This window comes from Notothenia rossii (assembly GCF_949606895.1).
Source record: "Notothenia rossii genome assembly, chromosome: 8".
Taxonomy (NCBI): Eukaryota; Metazoa; Chordata; class Actinopteri; order Perciformes; family Nototheniidae; genus Notothenia; species Notothenia rossii.
Window position 1 is genome coordinate 30928969 of NC_136906.1, and position 12482 is coordinate 30941450.

General features: G+C 41.2%; 1 protein-coding gene across 1 annotated transcript; it reads left to right on the forward strand.

Moving 5' to 3' along the window:
- The first annotated feature begins 533 nt into the window (after nucleotides 1-533).
- On the forward strand, nucleotides 534-11414 carry LOC307014081 (uncharacterized protein). Its single transcript, XM_079641787.1, has 5 exons — nucleotides 534-3425; nucleotides 3530-3634; nucleotides 3818-4008; nucleotides 4108-4249; nucleotides 10624-11414. The coding sequence occupies exons 1-5, from the start codon at nucleotides 3389-3391 to the stop codon at nucleotides 10644-10646; spliced, it is 498 nt and encodes a 165-aa protein (XP_079497913.1). The 5' UTR covers nucleotides 534-3388; the 3' UTR covers nucleotides 10647-11414.
- The last annotated feature ends 1068 nt before the right edge of the window (nucleotides 11415-12482 follow it).

A 12482-nucleotide genomic window follows, 5' to 3' on the forward strand; every position in this document is an offset into this window, starting at 1 on the left:
ACTGAAGTATTCTCCGGAGACTTTCTGCCCTTTACCGTTTGTTTGTTTACTCACTAATCACATCTCCCCTGGATGTTAGGTTATGCTTTCATTGTGAGGCGATGTTTACAGTGAGAACAGCTGCTGAGTTCAGTGCAGAAAGCAGAACAGTGTGTATAATATATATCGCTCAATAATATATGTAACAGGCCTACATTTCACACTTTTTTTGTAGGCTTTAGGAGATATCTACAAATAAACAGTAGATATTTTTTCATGAAACCATATAGTGCTTCACATAATAAAATGTAGAAGGGCTGTAGCCTGATATTTAGTTATGCTTTAGGAGCTGTTTATGTTTGTTGTACTATGTGTGTGTGTGTGTGTGTGTGTGTGTGTGTGTGTGTGTGTGTGTGTGTGTGTGTGTGTGTGTGTGTGTGTGTGTGTGTGTGTGTGTGTGTGTGTGTGTGTGTGTGTGTGTGTGTGTGTGTGTGTGTGTGTGTGTGTGTGTGTGTGTGTGTGTGTGTGTGTGTGTGTGTGTGTGTGTGTGTGTGTGTGTGTGTGTGTGTGTGTGTGTGTGTGTGTGTGTGTGTGTGTGTTTGAGAGTTGAAGGTGCAGGCAGACAGGCGGGTCACAGTAGCTTAAAGGGGACCTATCATTTTATATTTGAATAAGATATTGTAGGGCCATACCTATATAAGGTATATTTATAAGTTTCATTTTTCAAAATACCAAACAGATCATGCATTTTAGCCATGCCTCATTTTGCCTCACTCCAGCTCTGTCTTTGCATGAGCTGGAGCTGACACCCCCCCCCCCCCCCCCCCCCCCCTGCAAAGGAGAGGGTGAGGCACAAGCGTCATGTTACTATGCTGTTGCCATGCTGTTGCTATGCTGTTGCCATGCTGTTGCTATGCTGTTGCCATGCCACTGCAACCTCTCATTCCCCTGATAGGTGGAGAGTTGACCATACAGGTGGAGTGCACCTCTGTGACATCATATAGGTGCAAATCAGAATCCGCATGTATCAAATCCGTTGCAGCCCTGTTTTTAGGTCCCCTTTAAGGTAGTATGTGACATATAAATGGTCAAAAATTGTACATTCTCCATTAGCTTACGAGCTCCATGTTCAAGCGATCAACTATCCCTTTGCAATGTTGCATCACATTGGATATCCGCTTAAGTTGCCCAAGATTGGAATTTTTCCGATCATTTCCCTAAGAAGAATTAGCACAAATGTGCTTAAAATGCATGAAAAACGCCCATTTTTCCAAATGGCCAGCTTTCTGGGGGACGGGGCTAATGAAAAGCAATTTGAAATATGTGTGCAATGATAATAGCAATGTGTATACAGCGTTTCGTGAATATCGGAAAAACTATATGCAAACAGTTTGGAGCAATTTGCAACATGTAAATCGTCAAAAATGGTGTATTCGCTGTTAGCTTACGACCTCCACGAGTGATTTTTCAAAAATGTGCTCCACAATTAAGTATCATATTGAATAGGGGCTGAACTTGTCCTGGATTGGAATTTTTCCGATCATTCCCCTAGGAGGAGTTGGCAAGAATGTGCTTAAAATGCATGAAAAACGCACATTTTTCAAAATGGCCGACTTTCTGGGGGGTGGCGCCAATGGAAGGCAATTTGAAATATGTGTGCAATCATAATAGTAATGTATATATAGCGTTTCGTGAATATCGGAAAAACTATATGCGAGCAGTTTGCGCCATGTAAATCGTCAAAAATGGTGTATTCGCAGTTAGCTTACGACCTCCACGACTGATTTTTCCAAAATGTGCTCCACAATTAAGTATCATATTGGATAGGGGCTGAACTTGTCCTGCATTGGAATTTTTTCGATCATTCCCCTAGGAGGAGTTTGCAAGAATGTGCTTAAAATGCGTGAAAAACGCACATTTTTAAAATGGCCGACTTTCTGGGGGGCGGGGCTAATGGAAAGCAATTTGAAATATGTGTGCAATCATAATAGTAATGTAGATATAGCGTTTCGTGAATATTGGAACAACTGTATTTGAGTAATTTGGAGTAGTTTGGAGTCATTTGCGACATGTAAATCGTCAGAAATGGTTTATTCGCTGTTAGCTTACGACCTCCACGATTAAGCTATCAAAAATGTTCTTCTCAATTTGGCATCATATTGGATAGGGGCTGAACTTGTCCTGGACTGGAATTTTTCCGATCATTCCCCTAGGAGCAGTTTGCAAGAATGTGCTTAAAATGGCTGAAAAACGCACATATTTCAAAATGGCCGACTTGTTGGGGGGCGGGGCTAATAGAATCTATTTACAAATATGTCCGCAATTTTATGAGGAATGTCTGTGCCAAAAATCGTGAAGTTCTAAGAAACTATATGTGACTACCACACAATAGGGGGCGCTAGTGAGCAGCTTTTTTGAAAATGTACGTTTTTTTTTACATTCTCGAAAAGGTCCTGGGCTCTGACATGTGTCCCAAGTTTTCCAGAGAAAAACCCACATTTCAAAGGGAAAAATGGGAGAAACCTCCGGGAGATCAACAGAGGAGGGATCCCTCTCCCGGGATGGACAGAAGTGCAATAGATGCCGTGTGTAAATCGAAGAGATAATACATTTTACAGCGTAGGTAGACCGCATGACAAATAAAGAAGTGTAATGTAAACATTTACATTATTATTATTATTATTATTTAATATATAAAGACTATATATTATTGAATTACAAGATTAGATATACTTTATTTGATCTAAAATATTGATGTATTCAAATGCTCTTCTAAACAAAACTGAAAGTCCATGACAAGTTGTCTTTCTGTATTTGTGAATGAAGCACCATCTCCTGGTTAAATCCTGAAATTGAAAATATGGCAACGCCCTCTTGGAAAATAGTGGGAGGGCTTAACATTCCCAGATGCTGGTCTTTCCAGGTAGCAGGCAGGAAGCTGTAAACTGGAGTCTGAAATAAGCTGCTACATCTGTACACTGTCTCAACTGAAAGAGGACCAGAAACACAACAAAATGTGGAGACTTTGGGATATTTATCTCATTTTACAGGCCAAACATGTCGTTGATGTCACTGTGTTACGGTTTTGGAAAGGTAGGATCCAAAAGCAGACTACAAAAAAAGGTAAGTTGGTCTAGAAATCAAAAACGAGTTTTATTGTAAAAGCTGATGGCAAAAATATGGCAAAAACACAAAGGAAGCAAAAGGAAGATATAATACAAAAAGCTGATGATGACTGACATGGAGAGTGAGGGGAAAAACAATCAATGAACCGACACCAAACACAGGAAGAGACAAGACTAAATACAGGGATGGGTAGTCACGAGACGAGAAACAGCCGGGCAGGGAAGGAGAACATGATTATCATTATTCTTGTGTGAGCTGTGGTGATCATCCACCAGTGGTCATCATGGACCTCCATAGGAAGGGGGCTTTCCATTTGTCAGGTGAGAATGCTTTCATGGAATAGACTTGTTTAGACCAGACTACTACATACTGGATTACTCCCTGAATTCACTTTTTTTCTAATTTTTTTACACTATTTCTTCAGTAAGTGACCTTCCACAACCTCCGGTGGACTTCAATGGAGAAGTTGATATAGAATGCTTTTGGGACGCACTTTCACTGGAAAGGATCGGTAGAGGATTTGTAAAAAGTAATGCAAGATTAACAAGCAATTATTAAACATGTTACACTTTACAACTGAAGAATTGTGTGAATAACAAACAAACAAACTAACAAATGGAGATAGATCATTAACTTGTTTACATTTATCAAGATGTCAGTTAACTTCAACTCCAAGATGTATTGATATATTTGTGTTTTGATATTTCCAAAGGTCAGCAAAAAAATCTATTTACAGTACATCCCACTATCCACTTTTGGGCACCATGGATAGGCAAAAATACACGCCGCTCAAACCATGTCCTCAACACAGAGTTTGCAAAAGTCCATCCACAACAACCAGCTGAGGTCCAGGAAATAACAGTCACAGAAGACCGACTGAGAGAGGAACAGTACAAGCAGAAGGTAAAGACACTATTTATTATATCTTTCTCTTTAGGAGAGATTATTATTTTCCCGGAAAACATGCAGCACCTCACACATTTAATGTATTGTACTGGATAGGTTGAAGTGGTGAGGACATTATGCAGGGGGTGTGGATTGGATTCCTCTGGATCGCGCACTGACCTCCTCCTGAGATTGTCCAATGAAATGAAGTCAAGACAAACCTACGACAAGGTTTTTAAAAAGATTTGGGCGGCCTCAGGTAAGCTAAATGAAATAAAGGTTATGCTAAGGGGGGGTTCTTATTTTTGGATTTGATTATTGTTTACTGTGATCTCATATCAACGATAAACTGAGGTTGTCTTTTATACAATCTGTTTTTTTTTTGTCTTTTTCTCATCTCAGGCTGTGGTTGTGATTATGTGCCAGTGATGCATTGTATATAGTACAGTGGCGGCCGGCCCATAGGGGCGCTAGGGGCGCCGCATCACCTCTTCCCACATACAAAAAAATATATTCAAAAAAAGATTAAATTAAAAAAAAAAGATTCAAACATTTATTTTCAAAAATATATATATTTTATATTTTTTATTTTTAATGAACAAGGTAAATATCATACAATTGGTATCAGTAACATTTATAATCTACAATTAAATCTTGTTTAAAATTGCGTTACGATGTCTAAAGTTACTGATAAGTCACATGTTTCCTGCCTGGCCTTGCCCTTGGCATTAGTTTATCATTACGGGCGCTGCCCCCGAGCCAAACAGCAGCAACCAGCACGTAGCAAAAGTCTCAATAGTAAACTGTGCCGCCGAAACATAATTTCAGCCCATCAGCGCCGTCAAATATTTTGGTCACGAGGGCGCTCACTCGGCGCCCACGTTGCTTACGTGCGTTGACGTGAGTTGTTTTTTCGACTCGTGAGGAACTGGGGTAGTATCTATATCAGGGGTGTCCAAACTTTTTTCACTGAGGGCAACATACAGAAAAATATGTGAAAGGTTGGGCCACTCACTAAAGTTAAGGTATATCGCCTCACCTCTAGTGTATTAACAGTAATAAAAAACCAATCAATCAAATGTAGGTAAATCATTCTTGATAATTTATTATACTTAAAGAAAAAACTTTATACATCACATCTTTCTATGTATGGGTATTCATTTATCTATTTTCAAATAAAATCAATCAAATGTAGGTAAATTATTCTTGATAATTTATTATACTTAAAGAAAAAACTTTATACATCACATCTTTCTATGTATGGGTTTTAATTTTTTTTACAAAAAGTCGTTGGCAGCTCATTCTCAAAACTGCAGCCTCAGATTGCTTCTTTGTCAGGATGGGGACCCCCTTCACAGCCCTGTATAAAGAGGCAAAAATAACAGGACAAGGGAAAGGGTAGGCTTTATTTAACCTAGTTATGCAAATAATTTATTGCGGTTGTTAACACATCAGCTAACGTTTTTTAGAAAAATGTTATCAATTTTAATTGACTGAATTTATTAAGTAATTGGGCTTTTGAACACATGAATACTCTGTAATATATTTTAACTCATCTACAATGGGAACAGCGTTGCACTTAATGGGAGCAGTGATGCTGCGCTCTGGACTGAAGGATGGCTGGCAGGTCAGGAGTAAGTTTGGTGGTTGAGATGCGAAGGACATCACAGAGATGGCTGTCAGTCATTTTGGTTCTCAATCTGCTTTTGTTCAGAGTTAACAGAGAAAATGTTTGCTCGCATATGTATGTTGTGCCAAACAGACTCGTCATTCTTTTTGCGTGGCGTCGCATCAGAGGAAACTTGGCCTTTTCCAAGCTCTGGTAGAAGTCGGGTAGGGAGAGGAGCTGATGTTGATTCTTCAGAGAATCATCACACTGCATTTCGATGAGTTCTAATTGCAGACTCTCTTCCACTTCTTCTGCATCCATCAGGAAGGGAGTTGAGAACAGCTTGATTTCTTTCTCAATGACAGAAAAATCTTGGAAGCGCTGATTGAATTCTGTCATAAGAGTTGTGATCACAGACACATATTTCCCCTTTTTAGCAGAGAGGTCGGCCTTTGAATGAGCACATTTGATTTCGGACAGCGTAGGGAAGTGCGCAAGGTTGAAGTTGCGTAGTTGTGTCTCAAAAAGACGAAGCTTCGCACAGAATGCTTTCATGTGTGCATAAAGTTGTGGTACAAGCTGGTCTTTGCCTTGTAGGCTCTTGTTCAGTGAGTTAAGATGACCAGTAAGATCAACTAGAAAGGCCAGGTCTGCCAACCATAGAGGATCACTCAGTTCATGAAGAGGTCGGTCCTTCTCTTTCAAAAACTGGTCAATTTCGGATCTCAGGGAATAAAACCGCTTCAGCACGCAGCCTAAGTGCGACTAAGCCAGCGCACATCACAATGATAGAGTACGTCCCCGTATTCAGCATCGACATCAGATAGGAAAGCTTGAAATTCTCTGTGGTAGAGCCCTCGTGCTCGAATTATGTTGACAGTTTTCACAACTGTGGTCATCACATCGCCAAGCTGGACTGTCTTGGCACAGAGAGCTTCTTGGTGGATGATACAGTGCAATTTTACAGCCTCGCCTCCACTCTCTCGCACCTTGGCGCACACCATAGATGCCATTCCTTTGCGCTCGCCTGTCATAGCGGGAGCCCCGCTGTTGCAACTCCACACAGCTTGTCCCATTTAAGTTGCATCTTGTTAATTGCACCTGACACGGCTTCAAAAATGTCCTTACCCGTTGTTGTGCCCTTTAGACTCCGAAGATCAAGCAGCTCCTCCGTAATGCAAAAGTTATCGTCAACTCCCCGCAAAAAAATTAACAGTTGTGCGGTGTCTGTGGCATCTGTGCTTTCATCACATGCAATCGAGTAAAAATCAAAAGCACAAGCTTTATGTGACACTTGATTTTGTATGTTAGCTGACAAGTCTTCGATTCGCCGCACAATTGTGTTTCTGGACATGCTCACGTTGTTGAATTCCTGCATCTTTTCCGGGCACATTATTCCAGCGACTTTAATGAGGCACTGTTTAACGAAGTCACCGTCTGAGAAAGCTTTCCCGTGGCGCGCTATGAGTTGAGCTACCTCATAGCTAGCTATTGTAGCATTTTCTTGTGTTTTGTTAGCACGGTAAAAGTACTGTTGTTGAGCCTGCAGGTTAGCTACCATTTGCTTGACTTTCTCCTCTCGCTCAGCAGCAGTGTAAGACGTGAAGGTCGGATGCTTGGTTTCGTAGTGTCGTCGTACATTGTACTCTTTCATCACTGCAACCGTTTCATTGCAAATCCAACAGAAACATTTCCCCCTGACTTCTTTGAAGAAATATTCATTTTCCCACTGTGTTTGACATTTTCTGCATTCACTTGCTATCTTGCGTTTCTTTGGTTCTGCCATTTTGTCGTCGCGGATTTTTTTTTTTTGAAACTTTTTTTTGTGGAGAAGCTGCATTAGGACTGAAGCTAGTGAGTAGCTCCACCTACTGGTCAAACTAAGAACTACAATACAGTCAAGTGCAAGTTTCATGTGTGGGCCACATTCTATTCTATTTTTATAATTTGCTGCGGGCCAATAAAAAATGGATCCCGGGCCGCAGTTGGCCCGCGGGCCGTACTTTGGACACCCCTGACTTAGACAATCTAAACACTAAGAGTCCTTTACCTCACTGTGCCTCTCAGTCTGACAGGAGAGCTCTCCTCCACCCTGGTTGTAGAAACAGCTTCTTATATCCGTTAGCGTAGCAGAAGCTAACAACATTCCCCGCCAGTGCCGGTGCACCCCCTCTCTCTATCTATCTCTCTCACGCTGGCTGTGAGCTGTGGGCGCCTGATAAGCCAACATCCTCCACTTTCATCACTTACAGCGCCCATCGTACAGGGCAAATGGAAAATGTAACCGGGGTGAAAAGGTTGTTATCTTTACTTAATTATGAATGTTGTTACATCAAGGCTGAAAATTCATTTTTTATTTAATTTAATCTTGTGGAAGTGCAGATCCCCTGTCCTCCACCAGGGGGTGCTGCAGCACCCTCAGCACCCCTACTTCCCACGGCCCTAGTAGCACCAGATGCTAACAACAATACACGTAAACGGTGCGCGCGCTTTCTCGCTTGCTCGCGCCACACATACACTAACACACACCCTCCCGAGCTTGAATGACACACAGAGACCAATCGAGGGCATTAGTATGATCTGTATGAAAGTGGCCATGTCGGCAGGCCACATCATGTAGACAGCCAGTCACCCTCTGTGAGGCAGAGTCAGACCCACATTTGCGCAGCGTTGCGTTCACAATACATACGTATAAGTACCAGCATTGCCGGTACTCAGTAAGAAGTGCCGGTACCACATGGGTAAAAATCAGAAGTGCCGGTACTGCGTACCGGTGAGTACCGGCCCAATTCAAGCACTGGTTTTAGGACGCGTCACTGCACCACTAGAAGCCAACTCCATCGATCAAGCTGGCTGAAACTTTCTCTCCCTCTTCTTCTCATGCTCTTTGTCACTCTCCTTTAACTCCTCCGGTAACTTTCTGTTATTTGAAGATTGCTTTTTGCCCGGCGCTTGGCCGGTTACCGCTGATATTAAAAACATTTTGGCGAATGGTTAGGTGGCGCGATAGTCTGTAGTGAAGGAGCGCGCTCCCGCTCACGGGAGCCTGCTCTCGCTGCGCTCCGCAGCAAACAGCTGTTTGCTTTTCACCCAACAACGACAACCGACTCACGGAACTCTATGTTGTAGCGTTGATAAACGAAACAATTTAACTAAATTGCTAGTCAAAATACCAATACCACAGGACAATTTTTTTAAAGCAATATTTTTAGTGGCCCGAGCGGGCAAGTGGAAAGTACGTTATGCTGGCCCGGGGTGCCTAAATAGTGCTTCCGGGCCAGCGGGCCATTTATAATGTCGAGCCCTGCCGGTTACCGGCCGGCCCACATCGTCCGACCGGCCAACTTCAGTACCGGCCCATCGGGATTCGTCCCGAACGTCCCGATGGCCAGTCCGCCCCTGGATGCAAGCCTGTACAGGTAGTTATTTAAAGCATAAATGAGTCGATTGGGTTCTGGAGGTGTGGTTAAAGCAATTGTGCTTGGTTGGCGTGGCCTGGGCCTGGTGGTGGGGCCCAATGTGATATATTTTCATGGGGCCCAAAATCCCTGGTGTGTATGGCCAGAGGGCAGGACCTATAAACACATGTACTACCCAATAGCATATTTCCATCCCCTGAAGACAAGGAATGTGTCATAGTAGAAATTTGCAGTCCAATGAAAGAAGGAAGCATCAAGCTATTACATTTCTATAACCCGTGTAAAAATCTTCACATTGAAACTTTACAGACAATAGCAGGGACGAGTCATAGAAGGGAAGTGTGGTGTGGTGATTTTAATGCTCACAACAGCCTATGGGGAAGCATTCAAACAGACAGTAATGGGGATGTTGTAGAACAAATGTTAGAGGAAAGATTACTGTTTTGCCTTAATGATGGACAAAAAACAAGAATAGACGTGAATAGGGGGACACAATCATTTTTGGACCTCACACTTGTGACGGATAGTTTAGTTAAATCGTGTGAATGGAATGTAAAAGTGACTGTACCATAGGAAGTGATCATTACCCAGTTTTTACTATCATCAACACACACATATGTAGACAGGAAGGGAGTGTATTTACCAGGTGGTGCTTTGGTAAAGCAGACAGAAATGTAGACTTTGCTGTAAGGAGTCAACACAATTGTAAAATAAAATAAAAAATTAAATATTACAGTAATAGTGTACTTGCATTGTGTGGGTGTAAGGGTGTAACTTTGGTTTGAGAAGTGGGGGGGACACAAAACAGGGGGTCCTCCGCAATGAAACATTTTCTCCATTTAATTCCATTTCCTGCCTTTCTACAAATATATTAGGGATTATAGTGTTAACAAATCCAAGAAAAATGTGTAGTGTGTATATAATGAGTGTGCACACTTATCTAGTATCCTATCCATGTATACCTGTTTTATTTGTGATGACCTCACATCCTCTAGGGGGGCTACTAGTATATATTTCAATCATCAAAAATCCATTAGAATATGCTCACAAGCAATAACACATATTTGATCAACTCCTCTCTCCTATCTTTATCTTACCTAGTCTGCCTTCTTTCTTTTTATTTATGCATATTTTACTAATCTCTCCCCTTTCAAACTGTGTTTTTTATTTTTTACTGACCTATTGCACACAGTGGAATGATTTATTAACTCATTTTATATACAACTAATATTACATATATGGAAATATTTGTTTACAAAGATGACCAAACCGTTTGAGACCCACTGAGATAACGTAGACTAAAGATTACAATCTAATAGTCCTTTACCTCCCTGAGCTGACCTTATCTCTATCAGTCCCACAGGAGAGAGCTCTCCCTCTCCTTATTGTTGAAACAGCTTCTAATCTCCGTTAGCTCCGAGCTAGCACCAAATACTAACAACGTCTCTCTTTCTATCTCTCACACGCTCCTCCTCCTCCTCCTCCTCCAGAGAGAGAGAGAATTTTATTTTTAGTTGTGCATTGTTATTTGTGCTTGAGAAACATTCCACTTGAACTTTATTTTAACAAACTTAGTGGTAATTATTGTCCTATATCTTTTTTCAGATTTCACAGCTGTCTGGGCCTAGCAGCAACAAGAACCTCCATTTGTCCCTGCCCCCAGTTTAAGATCTACCGTGGCTCAAGGGCCTTCACCAGAGCCATCACCACCAAGGACCAGAGGACCATTATCACTACAGTGGCCTCCATCTCCATCTGCCACAAGATTAAGATACACCTCGGTACAAAGGCCTCCATCACAGCCATCACGATCAACCCAGCCAGCAAAGAAGTCTCGCCTAGCAGACGTACCTCCCACACTGCAACCAGCATCAACCTGGGACAATCACACCTACCTCCCTCCGACACAGCCACCAGCAGCCCATGCACCATCACCTACACAGCAGCCAGACCCCCTGTCCTGGAAGACAGACAAAGACCATGACACTGATCCCCCTGTCTTTACATTTATAATGAATAGTTGGTTGAAAAAGTTCTGATATTGTAAATATTGAGATTTTACAGTTTCTTATGTTAACATAAATTGTTGGTTGAAAAAAAAAGTTCTAATGCTCAATTTGTATTTGTACACATCACATGAACCTTGGTATGGAATATGAAGTCATGAATCAGTCCTGATGTAACTTTTCTGTGGTGAAAGCAGAGGGATGGAACTATTTTACACATGAATAACATTTCATTTCATCTATATAGGCCTATAGTGTAATTCATATAATTATTTCACTACTTTTGTAAACCAAATCTAAAACGCCCCAAAAAATAGACGAGATGAGTAAATGTGTTTTCACAAGAGTTTTTAGGTTTTCCAAAAATCGGATTTCTCATTTTCAGCTAAGTATCTCATAAGACAGTGCTCTAAGGTGAGCGACTTGCATCTCTAGCAAGACCAGAGAGTGTCCTGAATATTTCGATAAGTAACATAATGGTACCATGTTATAAGAAGTACATTTAAAAGGTGATTTAAGGAGACGTCTACATATCGAGAAAATATCCTTATACTCCAGAGGGTTAAGGACAAGCGTAAGGCAATAGTATTTTTTATATATATATTTTATATTGTTTGATTTATTGATTATATTCAAAGGAAAATTAATACTTGGTCCCCTGAATCTGGAATAATATACAATTTACAGCAAAGCCTAAACATTTCAGGAACTTTTCATCTACAGATTGCTTTGGACAGGCTTTACTCTTCACTGATTGGTTACAGACACTTTAAACTTAGTGGCTATGGAAATCAGAAGGAGGGGCTCATTATCATATTAAAAAACGTTTTTTTCTTTTTTTTCGTGCGTAATACGGGCGTTTTTTAGAAAGAAGCGCGTTTTAAACGGGCGAATGGTGGCACTTTAGGCTTTCCATAGACAGGAGAGTGTGTGCACCAGTCTGCCTTGATCTATGAATTCATGTCCGTGAAACTCACTGCTGCCCACAGCTGTTTTATAGAAGGAAAACCTCCTTCACTTCATGAAAGTGTTTTAACCACACACACCTCTACACACACATGACGGGTGTTATTTTCCCCATAAGGAACAATTCGCTGCAAATGATCCCGCTTATTACATTGCCACATTCTCAACAAAGTAACGACATGACTCCCAATATTAATTTAAATGCTTTTATGGATTTAGAAAATGTTTTTATTGATTTAAAAAATAGTTGTATTGATTTAAAAAATAGTTGTATGTATTGATTTAAATTGACATGCATCCGCTAAGAAAAATAATCCGTTGTTACCGTTTTTTAAACAGTCTGAATGAAACGGCAGCTCTCAGCTGTGTATTTACACAACTAATGGCCCATCAACCACAGCTCTCTCCCCCCCTCCCCCCTGATCTTTCTTCTCCAGCAGCTAAATTAACTGTAGGTTACTCTGAGTGACACGCTTACAGTTAGACACAAGA